The sequence below is a fragment of the Prionailurus bengalensis genome, chromosome C1, assembly GCF_016509475.1.
Source record: "Prionailurus bengalensis isolate Pbe53 chromosome C1, Fcat_Pben_1.1_paternal_pri, whole genome shotgun sequence".
Classification (NCBI taxonomy): Eukaryota; Metazoa; Chordata; class Mammalia; order Carnivora; family Felidae; genus Prionailurus; species Prionailurus bengalensis.
This window is the reverse complement of record NC_057345.1, coordinates 118988172-119011184: the sequence shown is the minus strand read 5'-3', so window position 1 is coordinate 119011184 and position 23013 is coordinate 118988172. Positions and strand designations below refer to the sequence as shown.

Sequence of the window (23013 nt, the reverse complement as noted above, 5' to 3'; positions counted from 1 at the left end):
AGATGTAGGCTTTCTGGTTAACAGTCCCAGCTGATACTCCAGCCAGCAGTCAGCATCAGTTGCCAGTCGCGTGAGTGAGCCGTCATGTACATCTTGGTACTGTCAAACTTCAGATGAATTTAATAGCTGCCATCTAACTGCAACCACAAGTAAGAACCACAGAGTGGGCCCATCAACCCACGGAAGCATGAAAGATATTAATACTTTTTATTTATTTTTAAGTTCTTAAAAAAATGTATTTAAGTAATCTCTACACCCAACGTGGGGCTCAAATTCATGACCCCGAGATTAAGAGTCGCATGCTCTTCTGAGTCAGCCAGGTGCCCCTGATACTTCTTAAAAAACATCTTGGGGCGCCTGGGTGGCGCAGTCGGTTGGGCGTCCGACTTCAGCCAGGTCACGATCTCGCGGTCCGTGAGTTCGAGCCCCGCGTCGGGCTCTGGGCTGATGGCTCAGAGTCTGGAGCCTGTTTCCGATTCTGTGTCTCCCTCTCTCTCTGCCCCTCCCCTGTTCATGCTCTGTCTCTCTCTGTCCCAAAAATAAATAAATGTTGAAAAAAAAATTTTTTTTAATAAAAAAAAAAAACATCTTGGTGTGTTTACCATAAAGCAATAGATAGTGAGACATCATTGCATAAGTACACTAAAATTTATCCAGTCCATTGTTTGTGGACCCTTGGTTTGTTTACATTGTGGGGCTACGATGAATACTACAGCTTTAAACAATTCATATGGGGCGCCTGGGTGGCACAGTCGGTTAAGTGTCCGACTTCAGCCAGGTCACGATCTCGCGGTCCGTGGGTTCGAGCCCCGCGTCGGGCTCTGGGCTGATGGCTCAGAGCTTGGAGCCTGTTTCCAATTCTGTGTCTCCCTCTCTCTCTGCCCCTCCCCCGTTCATGCTCTGTCTCTCTCTGTCCCAAAAATAAATTTAAAAAAGTTGAAAAAAAAATTTAAAATAAACAATTCATATATGTAAATTGGTGGAAAAATATGTATACATATATATACATATATACTTCTTTTGGGCGAATATCTCAGAGTGGAAAGCTTAGGTCAGATATTATGAAACAGTTTTTCATAGTGGTTATATTTGCATATACATTTCCACCAGCCGCTTATGGGAGTTGACATGTGCTCTCTCTCTACATCCTCACCAACACTTGGTATTTTTCAATTTCAGCCGTTTTGATGCTTATGTTGTAGTATTGTGGTTTTACTTTCTACTAATGAATTTTCTCAACATTTAAAAAATAACACCAATCTCTTCCAGTGAATAAAAAGAGAAGTAATAATTAACTACTCATTTTACAAAACCAGCATAACTTTCATATTTATAGCTAGTCAGATCATTATTATATAAAGAAATACTGTAGGGGCACCTGGGTGGCTGTCGGTTAAGCATCTGACTTCGGCTCAGGTCATGATCTCAGTTTGTGAGTTTGAGCCCCGCTTGGGCTCTGTGCTGACAGCTCAGAGCCAAAAGCCTGCTTCAGATTCCATATATCCCCATCTCTCTGCCCCTCCCCCACTCACACTGTGTCTCTCTTAAAAATAAAGTAAATGTTAAAAAAAATTAAGAAGTATTGTAGAACAAGATCTGAAAAATTTTCAAACAAATTATTAACAAATTAAATTTATATTGGCACATACACACAGTACTCATAAAATGTGTTTATACTAAGTTAGGTTAATTTCAAGAATGTGAGCTGTGAAGGAGAAATTCCATGTGATCAGTTCCCAAACATGTTTTTAAAAAAACAAAAACTTAGTGCACTAGAAATAGAAAAGAATTTCTATAAACTGCCGAAGGGTATTTACAGATACCTAAGGCATATATCATACCTAGAAATGAAATACTAGAATTTTTCCCCTAACACTGGAAACAAGGATGTCCACTGTCCATCACTTCATTGTGCCTTTGTTGTTGTTGTTTCCCTTTCCCTTATAATTATTGATCGTTTATGTTTCCAGTATTTATCTCACTCTTTTTGTGGTTTATCAGTAGTTCATTTTTGCTAAAATCTCCTGTGGGGAAAGATTTGTCAGGTTCTTCTTGTAGGAACTATCAACTTTATAGTATGTATGCTTTATCAGCTTTATTGACATATAATTCACATTTAAAGCATACAGTTCATCCTTTGTAATTGTACATTTCAGTGGTTTTAGGTATATTGCTATATTTTAAAATAATATATATATATGTAACATAAAATGTACTACCATTTTAAGTGTCCAGTTCAATTGCACTAATGACATTCACATTGTTTTGCAGCCATTAATACTGTTTCCAAAACTTTTTCATCACTCCAAACAGAAACTCTTGAACCATCAAGCAATTACTCCCCATTTTTCCCTGACCCCAAAACCTATGAATTTGCCTATTCTAGATATCTAAGTGGAATCGTACAATATATGTTCTTTTATGTAGGCTTGTTTCATTTAGCATAATGTTTCAAGATTCCATGTAGAATGTATCAGAACTTCATTCCTTTTTTATTCCTGAAAAATATTCCATTATACAGGTATACTGCATTTTGTATGCTCATTCATCTGCATTCATCTGTTGATGGACCTTGGGTTGTTTGCACCTTTCACCTCTTGTGAATAATGTTGCAGTGAACATTAGCTTGCGAATATCCAAATCCCTGTTTTCAGTTCTCTGGGGTATATACCCAGGAGTGCATCTGCTAGATCATATGATACTTTTGTTTAGCTTTTAAGGAACTGCAAAATTGTTTTCCATAACAGCTGCACCATTTCACATTCTGACCAGCAATGTACAAGGGTTCTAGTTTCTCCGTAAATTTGCCCACAATTGTTATTTTCCACTTAAAAAGAAAATTATAGCCATCTTTGTAGGTGTGAAGTGGTATTTTTTTATTGTGGCTTACACTTTGTATTTTTGGAACTCTTTTTGGTGCATAAAAGTTAAGAAATAGCATATTGTTTTGGCAAATTGCACCATTTATCATTATGCACCATAATGACTTTTTTAATACTTAGTAATGTGATTTTATTTTTATTTTTTATATTTTTTACATTTATTTATTTATTTATTTATTTATTTATTTATTTATTTAAGTTTATTCATTTTGAGAGAGAGAGAGCATAAGCAGGTGGTGGTTGTGGGGAGGGGAGGACAGAGAGAAGGAGAGGCAGAATCCCAAGCAGGCTTCAGGCTCTGAGCTGTTAGCCCAGAGCCCAGTGCAAGGCTCGAACTCAGCGACTGCAAGATCATGACCCAAGCCAAAGTCAGACGCCTAACTGAGCCACTCAGGTGCCCCTAACCTTTTATTTTTTTTAATTTATGTATTTATTTTGAAAGAGAGTGAGTGAGACAGACAGACAGCATTAGTGGGGAAGGGGCAGAGAAGAGGGAGAAAAAAAGAATACCAAGGAGGCTCCACACTGTCAGCACAGAGCCCAACGCAAGGCTTGAACTCGTGAACTGGGAGATCATGACCTGAACTGAAATCAAGAGTCAGATGCTTAACCTAGGTGAGCCACCTAGGTGCCCTTTACCCTTTATTGGTTGTATGATTTGCAGTTACCTTCTTCCATTCAGTAGGTTACCCTTTCATTTTGTTGATGGTTTCCTTTGCTGTACAAAAGCTTTTTAGTTTGATGTAATCCCCTTTGTTTATTTTAGCTTTTGTTGCCCTTGCCTGAAGAGACTGTTCCAGAAAATATTGCCAAGACCCGTGTCAGAGAGCTTACTGCCTATGTTTTCTTCTGTGTTTTATGGTTTCAGGTCTTACATTCAGCTGTTTATTTCATTTTGAGTTTATTTTTGGCACAAGGTATTGGTTCAGTTTCATTTTTTTTTCATATAACTGTCTAGTTTTCCCAGAACCATTTATTGAAGATTAATTGATCATACATGCTTGAGATTATTTCTAGGCTCTCTATACTGTTAATCTCTGTGTCTATTTTTGTGTTTTTTAGTGTAGTTTGAAATCAGGGAGCATGATACTTTCAGTTTTGTTCTTTCTCAAGATTACTTTTGTTATTTGGAGTCTTTGGTGGTTCCATTACAAATTTTAAGATTATTTGTTCCAGTTCTATGAAAAATGTCATTGGTATTTTTGATGGGGATGGCATTGTTTCTGTAGATTTCATTGAGTATTATGGATATTTTAACAATATTAATTCTTGGAGCCCTTGAGAATTATATATCATTTAATTTACTTATCTTCAGTTTCTTTCATCATTGTCTTATCGTTTTCAGAGTATAGGTGTTTGGTCTTCTTGGTTAAATTTATTCCTAGATGTTTTATTTATTTATTTTTTATGGTAAACATGATTGTTTTCTTAATTTCCCTTCCTTTAAAAAAAAACCTTTTAAATGTTTATTCATTTTTAAAAAATGTTTTTTAATGTTTATTTATTTTTGAGAGAGAGACAGAATATGAGTGGGGGAGGGGCAGTGAGAGATGGAGACACAGAATCCGAAGCAGGCTCCAGGCTCTGAGCTGTCAGCACAGAGCCTGACACGGGGCTCGAACCCACAAACCGTGAGATCATGACCTGAGCTGAAGTCGGACGCTCAACCGACTAAGCCACCCAGGTGCCCCTGTTTATTCATTTTTGAGAGAGAGAGAGCACTTGAACGAGCGAGTGGGGGAGGGGCAGTGGGACAGAGGAAAACGCAGAATCTGAAGCAGGCTCCAGGCTCTGATCTGTCAGTACAGAGCCTGAAGCAGGACTCGAACCCACAAACCGCAAGATTATGACCTGAGCCAAAGTCAGATGCTTTAACTGACTGAGCCACCCAGGAGCCCTTCTTAATTTCTCTGATAGCTTATTATTAGTTTATAGAGACACAACCAATTTCCATATGTTACTGTGTTGTATTCTACAACTTTATTGAATTTATTAGTTCTGATAGTTTTGTGGTAGAGTTTTTAGGGTGTTCTGTATATAGAATTAAGTTTTCTACAAGTAATGGCAATATTACTTCTTCCTTTCTAATTCGGATACCTTTTATTTCTTTTTCTTGCCTAATTGCTGTGGCTTGGAGTTCCAGTACTGTATTGAATAAAAATGGTGAGAGTAGTTATCCTTATCCTGATCTTAGAGGAAAATCTGTGAGCTTTTCAACATTGAGTCTGATGTTAGCTGTGGATCTTACATATGTAGCCTTTGTTACGTTGAGGTATGTTTCTTCTGTACCCACCTAATGTTGAGACTTTTTATCATAAATGGATGTTGAGTTTTGTCAAGTGCTTTTTCTGCATATACTGAGATGCCCATATGATTTTCATCCTTTGATGTTGTGGTGTATCACTTTGATTGAAATACAGATGTTGAACTATCCTTGCATCCCTGTAATAAAGCCTGCTTGGTCCTGGTGTGTGATCTTTTTAATATATTGTTGAATTTACTTTGCTGTTAGTTGGTGAGGATTTTTGCATCTATGTTCATCAGCGATATGGGCAGAATGTCTGGTTTTAGTTTTGCTGGCCTTGTAAAATGATTTTGGAAGCAGTCCTTCCTCTTCAGTTTTTTTCAAATAATTTGAGAAGAATAGGTACTAACTGTAAATGTTTGATAGAATTCACCTGTGAAGCCATCTGATCCTGGGCCTTAGGTTTTTAGGAGTTTGAAAATTGCAGATTTAATTCATTAGTTGTAATTAGGCTATTCAGATTAAAAAATTTTTTTTTTTAAGATTTTACTTTTTAGGTTATCTCCACAAACACTGTGAGACTTGAACTTACAACCCCTAGATCAAGAGTTGCTTGCTCTACTTACTGACCTAGCTAGGCATTCCAGTCTATTCAGACTTTTTATTTCTTTGTGATTCAGTTTTATAAGTCATGAGTTTCTAGGAATTTAACTATTTCTTCTAGGTTTTACAGTTTGTAGGCATATACTTGATTGTAGTAGTCTGTTATCATCCTTTATATTTCTGTAGGGTCAGTTGTAACTTCATTATTTCTGATCTTATTTGTGCCCTCTTTTTTTTTTTCCTTGATGGGTCTAGTTAATGATTTATTGATTTTCTTTTCAAAGAACCTGCTATTAGTTTCATTGATCTTTTCTCTTGTTTTTAAAAGTCTCGGTTTCATTTATGTCTGATCTGGTCTTTACTATTTCCTTTCTTCTGCTAATTTTAGGCTTTGCCCTTCTTTTTCTCGTTTGTTTAGGTGTAAAATTAAGTTGTGTATCTGGAATTTTTCTCATTTCTTTAGGTAGGCCTGCATCACCATGAACTTCCCTCTTAGAACTGCTTTTGTTGCATCCCATAGATTTTGGAAAGTTTTGTTTCCATTTTCATTTCTCTGAAGGTATTTTTTAAATTTCTTTTTTGATTTCTTTGTTGGCCCATTGTGTGTTTAGTAGCATGTTGTTTAGTCTACCCATGTTTGTATTTTTTTCCTGTTTCCTTCTTGTAATTGATTTCTAGTCTTCTGTTGTGGTTAGAAAAGATCCTTGGTATAATTTTAGTCTTCTTGTATTTATTGAGACTTGTTTTGTGGGCCAACATGTGAGTTATCCTAGAGAATGTCCCATGTGCACTTGAAAAGAAGGTGTATTCTGCAGCCTTTGGATGAAATGTTCTGTATATATCTATTGAGTTAATCTGGTCTAATGTGTTGTTTAAGGTCAGTCTTTTCTTTATGATTTTCTGTCTAATTGAGCAGTCTTTTGATGTAAGTGGGATATTAAAGTTACCTACTCTTATTATGTTATTGTCAATTTTTCCCTGTCTGTTAGTATTTGCTTTATATATTTAGGTGCTCCTTTGTTGGGTGAGTAAATATTTACAAATATTATCTTTTCTTTTTGAATTGACTCCCTCTATAGTTCTCTAATGCCCTTCTTTGTGTTTTGTTACTGCAAAATTTGTTTATGTGGTTTTACTTCATTTTTTCCCCATTTGAATGAGGAGGTATTTGTATGCTTTTTCTCCTTTATTCTGTTAATACTAAATTAATAATTCTATCTATAGCTTTTGTAATATTAAATCCTCCACAAAATCTTCGAATCATTTTTTGTCGTGATGCCAAAATTCAGTTTGCTAGTATTTTATTTGAGATTTTTGCATTTCTATTCATTAATGTGATTCACTTTCATATGTTCTTTTACTGTTATTATTGCCTTTTAAAGTAGAATCATCAGAGTAAGTAACATCTTCTGCTTTTCTATTCATTGGAAAAGTTTAGGTAGATGGAGATTTTGTATTCTTTGAAGGTTAGAACTTCACAGATTTGGTAATGCTATTTGTGCTTTTTATGTGTGAAATTTTAAACAGCTTACTGATTTTCTTTCATTGTTAGATCCATATGCTCTATATGTGGTTCTTGTTAATTTTTTTTTTTTAATTCTTAATTCAGTTTTGTTAGAGGCTTGTGTGTTAACATTTTTTAACCCATCTATAAGTAATTTGGGGTGTTATTTATTTTGAGAGAGATCGACTATGACTGGAGGAGGGGCAGGAGTGAGAGAGGAGAGAATCCCAAGCAGGCTCTGGAGCTTAGTGCAGAGCCTGACGTGGGGCTCTAATCTCACAACCATGAATGAGAACCTGACCTGAGCCAAAGGTAAGAGTTGGACACTTAACTGACTGAGCCACCCAGGTGCCCCTATATTTTTAATACTTTTAATCATTAAGTTTATGGTCTTTATGGCTCTATTATTTGAAGTTTTTAAAAGAATGTAATTAGCTTTCATAACTTTTGTCTTGATTCCACCAGTGTTTTATGATTTTGAATTGTGACCTTGTCTTCAGATAAGCATTATCCCTGAGAATTGTTTGTAGTCTGGGTTAAGGATGCATTCCTTGAGGGATGTTTTGTTTTTACCCAGAACTAATATTTGATCATAATTATTCACCATTGGGGTTCTTTAAGCAATAGACAGTATAAACTCAAACATTAGACCCTTGTGAGGGCAGCCTTGTGGTTGTGAATGATTTTCAGGGGAAACTTTTCCACTTCATCTGGATCCCAGGTAGAGGCAGAAAAACTACTTTTGTTTTATCCTGGGCTGGTGGGAGGATTTTGTCCCCCACTAATCTGCCTTTCGTTAATAGTGTTACCATCCGAGAGCGCCTGGGTGTCTCAGTTGGTTAAGTGTCTGACTCTTGATTTCAGCTCAGGTCCTGATCTCACAGTTCATGGGATTGAGCCTTGTGTTGGGCTCCATACTGACAGTGCAGAGCCTGCTTGGGATTGTCTCTCTCTCTGTCTCCTCTGCTCTTCTCCTCCCCACTTGTACGCACACACTCTCTCTCAAAATAAATAAATAAACTTAAACAAAAATAATGTCACCATCTGAGTTGGGAGTTTCAGTGAAAAAGTCTTAGTCCTGTATCTCACCTTATTTGAGCCCATCTCCTACTCAAATTGTCTCACTTGTATGTGATGAACTTAGACTGCTTATTCCTTAAGAAGCCTTTCCATGGCAGTCCTGGCACAGTTCTTAAGTTTTATATTTCCCTCTTTTTCCTTGCTGTAGGCTTCTTTTCAACCCAGCAATACAATTAAAAGAATGTTTATTGCATTTTTACCAGCATCTCTAGGGATTTTGTGGCAGAGAGTTCTTAGATTTTCTACTCTGCCATATTGCTGGAAAGGAAAGTGGGTATTTTTATATGGGTTATACAAAGCAATTGTGTGTACCCAGCTTAAAAAATATTCCTTTCAGCTGAGGAGACTAAGTATAAGTAGTCTTCCATTGTTGATAATGGCAAAATTATTCTATGAAACAAAGTATTTTATGGTGGCTGTAAGCATGGACTCTTGAGCCAGATAATCTGGGGTAGAATGTAAGTTCCACTACTTACTACCTGTGTGATCTTTGCAAATCTGTGTTTATTTTCTCTGCCTCAGTTTCTTCATCTTTAAAGAGTCTTTTTTAGGATTTAAGTGATTTCTGCACCCACCCTGGGGGCTCAAACTCACAACCCGGAGATCAACAGTTGCCCACTCTTCAACTGAGCCAGCCAGGCACTCCTAAAGAGTCTTAACAGGACCTACCTCAGAGAGTTCTCACGATAATGAAGTGAATTATTACATGTTCATTTACAAGTGTCAGACATAGCAAGTAGTCAGTAAGCTTTGGCTATCACTGTTGTTCTCAGTCATTACTAACTTTGCTAGCCATAACTCTGTTTGGATTATTTTTCTTTATGCAGAACCTTTCTCTTGACTTTCGTATAGAAAAAAATGTAGTTTTTTTAAACTATAGAAGGTGTAGTTTATATTTGGAGTACCATAATATTTGTTTCCCTTCTCCTGTTTTATAAATTAGTTCCAGGCAGAAAAAAGAAGCTATTGTCACTCCTTTAAGCCACTACTAAATTTTACGTTGTCCACCAATAAGTTACCTCTTTTTCTTTTCTTTTTTTTTTTTTTTTTTAAATTTTTTTTTTCAACGTTTATTTATTTTTGGGATAGAGAGAGACAGAGCATGAATGGGGGAGGGGCAGAGAGAGAGGGAGACACAGAATGGGAAACAGGCTCCAGGCTCTGAGCCATCAGCCCAGAGCCTGACGCGGGGCTCGAACTCACGGACCGCGAGATCGTGACCTGGCTGAAGTCGGACGCTTAACCGACTGCGCCACCCAGGCGCCCCGACCTCTTTTTCTTTTCAAAACCCATGTGTTTATGTTATCTCTTAAAGTTTATGTTGTCTGTTAAGAACCTTTCCTCACTTTAGACTCCTAATGAAAATCTATTCCTGTTGTGTATGTTCCATCCAGGGATATAATCAAAGTCCATACTCTAAGAGGGATCTGAAGGATTTCAGTCACTGTTAAGACACATTATATGCCTTTGGCCTAAACATTATGAAAGTAACTCTTTCCTCCAGCCCTTTAGTATTTCTAACCTGCATTAACTGTTACATAATTGCCTTTTTTCTTATGTGTAAACATTTCTTTTTTCCATGTTCAGGAAAGCATCCTTAGAAACGAGGGGCCTCAGAGATCATCTACTCCAATTGTTTTCAGTCGTTTTAAAGTATGAAATACTTTTGGGTTTTTTTCTGCCACAAAGATACACATACACACATGTATATGTGTGGGTGGGTAGATGTAGTAGACCAGTTCCATTTCCTATGGTTGAAGCAGGAAGCCCAAATCTGGCCTTTGCCACCTCAAAACACACATGAACTAGTCTATCCCCATAGGTTTTGAGTTGATGAAACTGGCTTAGTTAGAACAAAATTCACCCAAGACTACATACTAACTAGCCAAGTAAGGACTTGGCTTGACTGTTGTTTCCGTTTTACTGTACTACCCTACAGAGTATTTTTCTCTGCCATAAGTTTTATAGTGCTGCTGCTTGGTATTTCTTATAAACTTGTCTAACACATCTGTCCTTGTGCTTGGCCTGCCAACAGGAATCTCAGTTTTGCCTGGCAGTTGTTATCAACTTAAATTTCTAGTAATAAACCTAGATAAGTTCTGTTAGGAACAGTTTCTTTTTTTGCCTTTTTTTTAGTTCTTTTTTTCTTAATGTTTATTTATTTTTGAGAGAGAGACAGAGAGACAGAGAGAGCATGAGCAGGGGAGGGACAAAGAGAGGAGACATAGGAGAGAATCTGAAGCAGGCTCCAGGCTCTGAGCTCTCAGCACAGAGCCCAACAAGGGGTTCAAACTCAGCAACTGTGAGATCATGACCTGAGCCAAAGTCAGAGACTCAACCGACTGAGCCACCCAGGAACCTCAGGAACAGTTTCTTCATCTTTAAAGGAACTGTTTCCAGTTAGTATCTATGCAGGATGCACTGTCCCTTGTGCTTTAGAGATTTCCTCAGATGTCTTGTTTAGCTGGTCCTCTTAGGAAGTAAACATACAAACAAACAAACAAAAAACAAAAAAAAGAAAAACCTCTGAAGGACCAGGAATGCCTGCTAAGTGACATATATAAAAGCCATATAAACTTTAAATTATTTTCTGAAGGCCATTCTATCATTTATGTAGTCACTTAACCAAATATGTTTTTATTGCCTTCTTTGGCAGTCACTGTTCTGCCTGCTGGGGATTTTGGTACCTGTCAAGGTTCTCCATCAGCTGTTTCTTTACTCTTTCTTCTGACCCTGGGCAATCCCATCTGCTTCATGGCTTCAGTATTTTTTACTTTCTGTGATTGAGACCAGTCTCTGCTCTATGAGTGAGGGCTGGGTGGAGGCTTCCAGCTTCTTGGCCACACTGTCCTGTGTTTTAAAATCTGAAACACAGTTGAGATGCCTGAGAATGCTGGCAGCCTGCCCCTTCTGTACAGATTCTGTATGCCTTGACTACTATCTAAGGGTAGAGGGATTTTTCTCTTCTTGGCCATCCTGGAGTAGAGCTTGCTTACCATCAGCCTAGGAGGAAGAGAGAGAAAGTAGATCATGGCTCAAGTGCCACAGACTGACCATTCTTAGCAAGACTTAGTATAGTTTTTTGAATAAATGCTGTTTCATTTGTTCTATGTTCTTACCACAATTCCCGGAGGCTTTAAATTGTTGGGGTTGTGTTTTTGCTTGTTTTCCTTAGCAGTAGTTGTTTTGCTGGGAAGTAGGCCAAGGGAATTGCTTTCAGGACATCGTTACCTGATTGATTTTCAGTATTGAACCACACTTGCGTCTCCGGAAGACCTCACTTGTTCATCGTGTATAATCCTTTTGAGGGTTGCTTAATTCCATTTACTAATATTTCTTTGAGGAATTTTGCATTTATGTTCATGAGAAATATTTGTAGTTTTCTTTTTTTGTACTTTGGCTTTGATATCTGGGTATACTAGTTTCATAGAGTGAGTTGATTTTCTGGAGGTAGGTTGAGTAGACTTGTTCTTAAGTCTTATTTAAATATTTCTTAGAATTAATTCTCCAGTGAAATCATTAGGCCCAGGAGATTTCAATTTAGGGGAGGTGTTTTTTTTGTTGTTGTTGTTTGTTTTTTTTAAAGTACAGTTTCATTGAAAAAAATAATTGTAGAGGTATTCAAAGTATTTCATACTAGGTAAATATTAGTAGAGTTTTATTTTTTGAGGAAATCATTTATTTCACCCAAATTGTGAAATGTCTGTGTATAGATATGTTTCTTCTATTTACTTACCTTGTAGATGTTTTTGGAGTGTGCAGTGACATCCTTACTTTTAATTCTGTAATTGGTAATTTGTGTGTTCTCTCTCTTTTTCTTTATACTCTTGCTAGAAGTTTTTCAATTTTCTTGATCTTTTCAAAGAACCAGATTTCCATTGATTTCTGGTCTTACCTGTATTTTACTCCTTTCCTTCTATTTATTTTGCTTTTTCTAGTTTTTGTTAGGAGTTCAGGCTATTGACTGGAGACCTTTCCTTTTTTTCTAAAGTAAACTTTTAGGTCATAAATCCTCTTTTCAGCACAGCTTTAGCTATATTCTGTAGTCAACTTTTAATATATTGAATTTTCTTTTTTCCAGTTTATTGTATTTTTTTTATTTTACTGAGCCCTCTTTATCCTGTGGAGTATTTAAAAATGAGTTATTTTCCAAGTGTTTAGTTTCTAATTTTTAACTTTGTTACTGTTTTCTGCTCTAGTTTTATTATGGTTATAGAGCACTGATTTTAGTTTTCAATTTGGTAAGGTTTATTTAATGACCTAGGATATGGCCTGTCTTCTGAATATTCCATAGACAGTCAAAAAGAATGAATATTCTGGTGTTGAATAGAGTGTCCCATGTAGATGTTGTTAGTTGATGTCTTGTTGAATTCTATATTCTTGCTAATTTTCTATTAATAATTCTAGCAATTGATAAATTTTTGACACTGGCAGTTATAGTTGTGCTTTTTCTATTTTCTGATTTTCTTCCCATTCTATTTTTGTTTCATTTGTGTTCCAGTTGTGTTTTTTTGTGCATAAATATTTTGTAATGTTCTTTTCTTTCCCCTAGTAAAATTTTTTGCTTTCAAGTATAGTTTTTAAAATTAATGTTTGCGTGATACATCTTTTTCAATCCCTTTGTTTGCAATTTACACATATCATTATATTTGAAGTAAATTTGTTGTAGGTAATAGATCATGGTTTTTCCCCCTACTCTGCCTTTTTATTCATCTATTTAGACCATGTACTTTCATGTAATTATTTGTGTGTTAGAGCTTAGGTTTGCCATTTTATTACTTGGCTTCTGTTTATTATGCTTTTCATTTTTTTTCTTGCCTTTCTAATAGGTTATGTAAACCTTTTTTAGAATTTCGTTTTTAGTGTTTTTGAAAGTATCTTTTTGCATGGCTGTTTTTGATGATTGCTCTTGGTATTACATTTTTTACATACCAATTATGGTAGTATAGTTGAGATTTGAACAATATGAGTTTGAACTGCATGGGTCTATTTATATGCAGATTTTTTCCCGATAAATATGGTATAGTACCATAAATGTTATTTGCTTTTTCTTATGATTTTCTTTCTTTTTTTAAATTTTATTTTTAGAGGGAGAGAAAGAGTGAAAGCAGGGGAGAGGGGCAGAAGGAGAGAGAGCGAGAAAGAGAATCTTGAGCAAGCCCCATGCTCAGTGCAGAGCCTGACGCGGGGCTCAATCCCATGACCCTGGGATCATGACCTGAGCCAAAATCAAGAGTCAGCTGCTCAGGTGCCGACCTTATGATTTTCTTAATAACTTAATATTTTCTTTTCACTAGCTTATTATAAGAATACAGAATATAACACACATGACACACAAAATAGACGTTAATTGACTTTTTTTGTTATCAGTAAGTAAGGCTTCCAGTCACCAGTTAAGATTTGGGGAGTTGAGAGTTATATGCAGATTTTCACCTGTGGGGCAGGAATGGAGATTGGCACCCCTAATCCCCGTTGTTCAAGAGTCAACTGTATATTGGCAACAGTATTTTACTACCTTGAATGAAGTATAGAAACTACCTGCCTTTAGGGGCCTTTACTTTTCCCCCTTTCAATTGTGTTAATTTTTTTCTCTATGTACATTGGGCAGCATGTCAGATAAAGTTACAGTGTTTTCTTTTAGCCATCAAATATAATATAATCCTAAAGAGAAGCATAGGCTTTTAGATTTTTCCCAGTTTCTCCCACTCTGTTGTTCTTTTTTCTTTTCTATTTTTCCATATTTCTTCCTGTTACTGTTTCCTTTCTGGTTGGAGAACTTCTTTTAGGTATTCCTTTAGTGATGAACTATTGGTGATAAATTCTCTTAAATTTTCCTTTTTCTGAGAATGTTATTTATCTTTCATTCCTATACAATATTTTCTTTTACTAAAGAATTTTGTGTTGATAGCTGTTTTCTTTTAGCACGTGGAAAATATTATGTACAACTTCCTTATGGCCTTGTGGTTGCAGATGAGAAATCTGTCTTAATTTGAATTGTCACTTTGTATAGATAAATATTGCTTTCAAGATTTTTTTTCCTTTATGTTTTGTTTTCAGTAGTTTGATTATGATGTGTCTCAGGGTGTATTTGTTTGGAACCATTTTCCTTGGGATTCACTTGGATTCTTGAGTCTATGTTTTCACTTCTTGCCAAATTTGTGAAAATTTTAGCTAGCATTTCCTCAAATATTTTATTATCCCAAAACTATCTTCTCTTTTAGGGACTCCAGGGACAAGACTGTTATGTTTTTTTCCATTGTTTCACATGCCTCTGAAGGGCTGGTCATTTTCTTTCTTACAGTTTATTTTCTTTTTGTAATTTCTAGTCATCTGTCTTGAAATTCACTGATTCTTTTCTTTATCATCTTCATTCTCCTACTGAGCACATCAAGTCTTTATATTTTTAAGTTACAGAATTTCCATTGGTTCTTGTATATCTCTGTTTCTTTGCAAAAATATTCTAATTAAATTTTTTTGAGTTTATTTATTTATTTTGAGAGAGAGGGAGAGAGAGAATCTCAGGCAGGCTCTGTGCTGACATGCAGAGCCAAACGAGGGGCTCGATCTCACAAACCATGAGATCGTGACCTGAGCTGAGATCAAAAGTTGGATGCTTAACTGACTGAGCCACTTAGGTGCCCCTTTCTTTTCGTTTTCTTTTTCTTTCTTTGTTTTTGACAGCATTCATAATGGTTCATTGAAATGTTTGTAAGGTGACTACTTCAAAATCCTTGTCAGGTAATTCCAACATCTGAGTCATGTCATTGTTGGCATCTGTTGATTGCTTTTTCTCATTCTCATTGAGATTTCCCTAGTTCTTTGTATGATGAGTGATTTTAGGTAGTATTCTAGACATTTTGGGGAATATTTTGTGAGACTCTAGATTGTATTCGATCTTCTTTATTGCAAGGAGTCACCTTGGTAGTATACAGGTCCTGGCCTGCTTTTGTGGGTTGTTCTAATGATAATTTAGTTTCTAGAAACTTTGTGTAATTACCTTATTCTGCTTTGTGTGTATCTTATCCAGAGACCTAATTGAAAGCCATGCATGTATTCCACACTGTAGCTGAATTTTAAAACCTTTTGCTCTTTTAATTTTGGTCAGTTTTATATGCAGCTTATCATGGGTATGTTATTTCACGATTTAACTGTTCTTTTTCCTAGTTACCTCCTCCTGCTTTCTGTTTGATAGGTGCCACCTGCTATAGCTGGATGGTGTGTTAGTGGAAATCTAGGCTTCCCTCTCACCTTCTGCTGTCACTGTAACAGTGGGGGAAGCTAAACACTGCCTGTTACCATAAGGCTGAAATGGAAGTTCAGTAACACACTCAGCTTCTGCTGTTACCACTACTAAGGGGTAACTGTGTTTTGGAACTTGGCTTTTGGTTGGCAGAGGTAGAACAGGCTTCCCACTGGCTCCCTGCTAGTACCAGGAGGCACATGGAACTCTAGTTCCCTGCTTGATTTCCACGGCACTACTGGAGATGGGCTCTGTTTTTTTCCCATTGGGTTTGGCAGGAGTAGAGTTGGCATTGTCAGTAAGGTTTCTGTGCTGCTAGAAACCCTTCTTTTCCTGGTCATTTGGCTAGAGCAAGCAGGTTTTCTTGGCCTGTTTTCATCAGCGACTATTGGCATTTCTGGATTGTAGGATTCTTCAGAACTAAGTCTATATAGTGTATGGGAGATGAAAATAAAACTGATGACTGAGAGTAGAAAATAACCTATACATTTGGAAATAATTCCGTACATCTGTGGTCAACAGTTTTTTGACAAAGTTACCAAGATAGATTCAGTGAGGAAAGAATAGTTTCTTCAACAAATGGTGCTTAGACAACTGGATACCCACATGTAGAAGAAATAAGCTGCACCCCTACCTAGGTATATATATATATACCTACCATACAGAAAAATAAGGTTCAAAAGACTGAAAAGACTACATGTTAAGAGCTAAAACCATTAATCTTTTAGAAGAAAATATATAGGTAATTCTTCATGACCTTGGACCTGGCAAGTAATTCATAGATATAATATCAAAAGAAATAATAAATATGGCTTCACCGAAATTTAAAACTTTGTGTATCCAAGTTTATGATCAAGAAAGTGAAAAGACACCTACACATGGGAAAAAATATTTGTATATTATACATCCAGAAAAGCTCTAGCATCCAGAATATAAAAAGAACTTCTAAAACTCAACAGAAAGGTTTATCAAGCCAGTTTTTAAAATGGGCAAAGAACTTGATTAGACGTTTCTTCAAAGATGTTCAGATGGCCAATAAGCACATGAAAAAAATGCTCAACATCGTTAGATATTATGGAAATGTAGATCAAGACCATATTGAAGTACTACCTCATACCTACTTGGATGGCTTCAATCAAAAGAATAGAAAATAACAAATGTTGGCAAGGATTTAGAGAAATTGGAACCTTCATGCATTGTTAGTGGGAATGTGAAATACTACAGCTGCTGTGGAAAGGAGTTTGGTGGTACCTCAAAAAGTTAAACAGAATTTCTTTTGTTTAATTTTTTTTTTTTTCAACGTTTATTTTATTTTTTGGGACAGAGAGAGACAGAGCATGAACGGGGGAGGGGCAGAGAGAGAGGGAGACACAGAATCGGAAACAGGCTCCAGGCTCTGAGCTGTCAGCACAGAGCCCAATGCAGGGCTAGAACCCACGAATCGTGAGATCATGACCTGAGCCAAAGTTGGACGCTTAACCGACTGAGCCACCCAGGCGCCCCTCGCTTTTTAAAATGACTAATGCTTAGGGCGTTTGGGTGGGTCAGTTGGTTAAGCATCAGACTCATGGTTTTCAGGCTCAGATCACAGTCTCATGGTTTGTGGCTTCAAGCTTTACACTGGGGATTGACAGTGCAGGGCCTGCTTGGGATTCTCTTCTGTCCTTCTCCCTCTGCGCTCCCCTGCTCGCTCACTCTCTCTCTCTTCCTCTCATAAATAAAACCTAAAAAAAAAAGGTGGGTAATGCTTGATCTCCATCCTGGACCAATTTAATGAGAATGGGAGAGGGGTCGGGGAGGTGAGTTGTATCAGTATAAAAAATATTTATATTAAATAGCAGCCACCATTGTGAATCATTACTTGAAGCACATACATTCTGCCATTTACGAGTTTTGCAAATAGCTTTTTGACCCAGTCTGGCCAATAAGACACGAAGGATAGCTCTTTGTAAAGTAACCTTACTAAGAAGGTTGTTCTTTTCAACATTGTCATGTATTGGTATGAATTTTGATATTGCTATGACCATCTTGGTAACAGCCTACAGAGACAGTTAATACCAGGAATGCAGATAAGAGAGATGGAAAGAAACCTGGTGATTGATTATATCTTTCATCTGCTTGAATTAGCCAGCTCTGGAGTCTCTTGTACCTCTTTATTTTCTATTATTTGAAAACATACATGTCCTCATTGTTTTGGCTCTGAGTTTTGATTCTAATATGTAGCTGGAAGCTTCCAAACTGCTATAGCTAGTGAGAGGAAAAAATAGTGGTAAGGTATACCACTATTTACTAACATGTTTCTTCTAATATTTGTCTTATATAAATAAAACTGTAGTGAACATAGTGGTATGTATAGCTGTTTCGTCGTAGTCCGGGATTTAATTATTTGTCACTAAGGTTAGAATGCCAAAAGTAGTCAATATTGTTACTGCTCTTAGTTAGTGTTTTCAGATTGCTTTCCCAACACATTATATCTATCTATAATGTTAGCAGCAATAAGTAGTTTTTATCTCACTCATTGGATTTTTTGGATTGTGGTTTGCTCATGGCATGGCATTATAGTTTTCCACTTTTGATTTCTTTTATTACCAGATGTGTTGATTATTTCTTCATGTTTTTATTTATTGGTTACATCTTTCCCCCAAGTTTTTATTTAAATTCTAGTTAGTTAACAAACAGTGTAATACTCATTTCAAGTGTAGAATTTAGTGATTCATCACTTACATACAAATTACATTTCTTTTTTTAGGAAATTACCTAGTCATGCACTTTGTTCTACAACTTAGTAACTGTGGAACTTAGGGAAGTTATGCTTGCTTTTACTAAAACAGCAGGATAATAAATGATGCCTACATGATAGAATTAATGTGAGGTTAAAAGGAGGTATTTTTCTAAAGTTCTCTGAATACTTGCATAATTAAAATATTATTTATCAGTTTGCTACAAATAATTTTCATCTTTGTTGGGGCTTTTTGATGACTTTATTTTACATGCAGAAATACTAAATTTTATTTAGTTAAATGTGTCACTTTCTAGTCCTAATTTATTTTTTTTTTATTATTTAAAAAAATTTTTTTTTTCAACGTTTATTTATTTTGGGGACAGAGAGAGACAGAGCATGAACGGGGGAGGGGCAGAGAGAGAGGGAGACACAGAATCGGAAACAGGCTCCAGGCTCCGAGCCATCAGCCCAGAGCCTGACGCGGGGCTCGAACTCACGGACCGCGAGATCGTGACCTGGCTGAAGTCGGACGCTTAACCGACTGCGCCACCCAGGCGCCCCTCTAGTCCTAATTTAAATGGAAGAATAAAAACAGTAAGACAAGGGGCGCCTGGGTGGCTCAGTCGGTTGAACGTCGGACTTCGGCTCAAGTCATGATCTCGTGGTTCGTGGGTTTGAGCCCGTGTCAGGCTCTGTGGTGACAGCTCAGAGCCTAGAGCCTGGAGCCTGCTTCGGATTCTGTGTTTCCGTCTCTCTGCCTCTTCTGTACTCATGCTGTGTCTCTCTCTCTCAAAAATAAACAAACATTTAAAAAATTAGAAAAAAGCCAATAGGGCAAATGATAAAGATATATATGTGAGTTAATGTGGCAACAGTATAAAATTATCAAAATCCCATGACACTAGTTTGAAAGCAGAAGCCATTTCAACCAGAGGTTTTCTTTAATGTCATCATATTTTTATATGCTCTTTGAACCTTCTGAACAAAAGTCAAGAGTATTTTTTTTTGTTTATTTATTTTTTAGTAATCTCTACACCCAATGTGGGGCTCAAACTAATGATCAGGGGATCAAGAGTTACATGCTCTTCCAACTGAGCCTGTCAGGGACCCCAAGTCCGACTGTTCTTTAAGTATTATGTAACATGTGAAGTCTTTATTCTCAATCAAGTCATTGGTGTGGGAATAGTTGCCAATTTAATAGAAGAGGATAAAAATTCAGGAGCTCAAAAATGTGAAAGTATATTGCCTATCAGTGTTGATTTCCTTTTCTTTTCTTCTAGAAACATGATCAGGGGCAAGTTTTGTTGGATATAGTCTTCAAGCATCTTGATTTGACTGAGCGCGATTATTTTGGTTTACAGTTGGCTGACGATTCCACAGACAACCCAGTAAGTTTAAGCTGTTCTCTTTTATTTCATTTCAGTTTTTCTCTCTGTTCATAATATAAGGAATTTTTGATTTATAATGTTTACTAATCTGATTAGTGAGTTAAAGTTTTAAGAATTTAATTGGAATGATTAGAGCTAATTCTTCTGCCTTTGTTCCTCATTTTCTTGGTGTTTTAATTAATAAAGTTTTTTCCTGAAAGTTTTCATAATTATAAGTCAGTCTGTAAATCTTGTGCCAGTTTATTTATCTCACACAACTCAACTGTAAATCTAATGCATGCTACTTGACTGAGACAAAATTGGGCATAAAGTTTAAAATATTAATGCAGTATTAAAATATTGAAGTAAGATAAAAATATTTTTGAATGTTAATGTATCTTAGTCTTAATATAAATTAGCCTCCATTAAAGTGAAATTAGTTTTTTGTGGTATTCATGGCAGTCTGTTTCTAACAAATTTCCTTATTTGTTAAATGTAAATTTTCCAAGTAGGAAGATTCAAAGGAGACCCTCCCAAATGAGATAGAGATTAAGTTTGGGAGCTCTACAGTTACTTGGACATTAAGTTACTTAGATTGTTACTGATTCTTTAACAATCATGATAGTTCCAATCATGATTCTTCTTGTTGGAAAAAATCACATTATAGAAATAGAAGATAGCATGTGATGAATAACAGAAGTATTGAATTCTATGAAAAGTTATATGCTTATACAGATAGGGTCTTTTACAAAAGAATAATGATACTCATTTGATTAGTACAGGAGAGTGTTTTGAAAGAGACCTTTTATATCTATAGTTTAGAAAAATTTGGAGGCTGGACAAATGGGTCTCTGGTTCAGTGCTTTAGAAATTGGTTTATAAGGGAATGTTAATAGAATGGCTATAGAAAATACAAATAACTCTTACATGAAAAGTACAGTTTCTCTCCATGTCTTACTCTTGTTCTCTCATAGTCAGAATCCTAGATCTCTGAATGAATGGTTAACAGAAAGGAATATGGGGAAGCAGAGGTAACTGTGAGATGTTAAACATTACTTTTTTTTTTTTTTGAAGTTTATTTAATTTTGAGAGACAGCAGCATAGGGACAGAGAATCCCAAGCAGGCTCTGCGCTGAGCATATAGAGCCTGACACGGGGCCTAAACTGCAAGATCATGACCTGAGCTGAAATCAGGAGTTGGATGCTTAACAAAGTGAGCCACCCAGGTGCCTCCTAAATATTACTTTTTCCTGGCATCATTTACTCGTTTTGTATGAAAACCTATGAGAATGAGGTGGATAAAACAAAGCAAGAGCCAGCTAGTGTCAGTGGAAGGAAGTACTTTTGTAATGAACTGAAATAAAAACAAACTTTCCATATAAGTTGATGCCTTCACCAGAGATTGGAGCTTCTACAAGGGCCTAGTTGAGTAGTATTATTTCTTGATAAATGAATGTGAAAATGGAAGTGAGTAGAAATGTCAGTTATGCAGCCTTTCCCAGAAAGATAAATTGTGAGCCAGGCAACACCAAAGGTGTCTGCCACACCCCACTTTGTGTGACATACAGCTAATAAAAGTTAGTTGTCTGGTTATCTTGCTGACAGTTATCGGTCACACTCTCCTGCTGGAAGCCTGTCTTTAGAATGATTAGAAAAATGATAAGACAACAAAGGAGAAAGAGCAGCTACTCAGAATCATTGTCCCTGCCATGAGTATGAAAAATCATCCGCTGTGATAAAGTATTCTAGAAGGACTAATACTGAGATCACATATATTACAAGGGATAAAATTCTGTTACCTAGGGGCACCTTGGTGGCTCAGTCGGTTAAGTGTCTGGCTTTTAATTTCGGCTCAGTTTATGATCTCACGGTTTATAGGATTGAGTCCCGCATTGGGCTCTGCACTGACATTGTGGAGCCTGGTTCAGATTGTCTCTCTCTGTCCCTCTCCTGCTTTCGCGCGCGCACACACACACACACACACACACACACTCTCTCTCTCTCTCTCTCTCTCTCTCTCTCTCTCTCTCTCTCAAAATGAATAAACTTAAATTCTGATACATAAGTGTGTGTACAGGAGGACATTTTAGCAGGATGAATATGGGGAAGCAGAGGAATTTAGCTGGGTCGATCTTTTTGTAGTCTCCTAATTTTGCTTATTTTGTCTTACTTTTCTATCTTGAGCTTTCCTTTCCAAATAAGATATATTCCCAGGTCCAAGGGTCTATTTGCTAATGATCTAAAATCATTCTTCCCCCAAATTTGGAATTAGAATTTCAAAGACCCAAAAGAAGCCTTAGAAATTATTTTGTCTAGGGGTGCCTGGGTGGCTCAGTCAGTTAAGCATCTGACTCATGGTTTTGGGTCAGGGCATGATCTTGTGGTTCGTGAGATTGTGCCCCATGTCGGGTTCTGTGTTGACAGAACACCTGCTTGGGATTCTCTCTTTCTCTCTCTTTCTGCCCCTCCCTCTCCCCTACTCTGTCAGTCTGTCTGTCTGTCTGTCTCTCTCTCAAGATAAATAAATAAACTTTAAAAAAAATGAAAAAGAAATTATCTAGCACCCTTATTTTTTCATGAGAAATTATCCTAATCCAAGGAGATAAAGCCTAAGCTATTGCTGGCATTAATGAAACTAGTCTTGGGTGTCAAAACTCCCTATACAGGTCTTTCCCACAGTACTGCACGTTCAGTATTTAAATACTTAGAAGAATCTGTGAAATGACAAAATGAATCCACGGAAAGGCCTGTGAGGCACAAATGTTGTAAGCAGTGTCCTCTTTCTGATTGTCAATATGAAAATACATCACATCAATACTTTGAGGGTAATTAATGGACTGACAGAAGGCATACCATTCTGAAAAAGAGAAAAGAGGGTAATGTTTGTGAAACATGTACTGTAGACTTGTTTGTAAACCAAATTCTCAATTTTATAAACAAATCGTTAACATTTTTTAAATGAAAAACTGAGGCTTACAAAACTTGTTTAATGACATAGATAATTAAGTCACTGATAATGGTTTTGAACTTGCATTTAGACTCCAAATCATAGTGTACTCTACCTACCACAAAACATTGCTTCTCAAGAGATGATGATATATAGATGCACAGGATTTAGAAAAATGAACATGTTGAGAAGAGGATGTATCCATGCAATAAAATTGCCAACAGCAATCAAAAGGAATTTGGTTATGTTCTAAAAGAATTAATCCTTGTCAATCCTTAGCTGAGATTTTTTATTTAAGTTTTTCTAGTTATATATACTTATATATATGTACATGTATGTGTGTTGTATATATATGGATGTGTTTGTGTGTGTGTGTGTGTGTGTGTGTGTGTGTGTAATAGTTTTAGAGAATTTTGGAGCTAA

The 23013-nt window shown here is 36.5% G+C and overlaps 1 protein-coding gene across 1 annotated transcript in view; it reads left to right on the top strand.

Annotated features, from left to right (window-relative positions):
• The window catches only part of PTPN4 (protein tyrosine phosphatase non-receptor type 4), a 226616-nt gene that overhangs the window by 72772 nt on the left and 130831 nt on the right, over positions 1–23013 (top strand). The window contains 1 exon segment of the mRNA XM_043576571.1: positions 19557–19664. Coding sequence (XP_043432506.1) covers positions 19557–19664 — 108 coding nt within the window.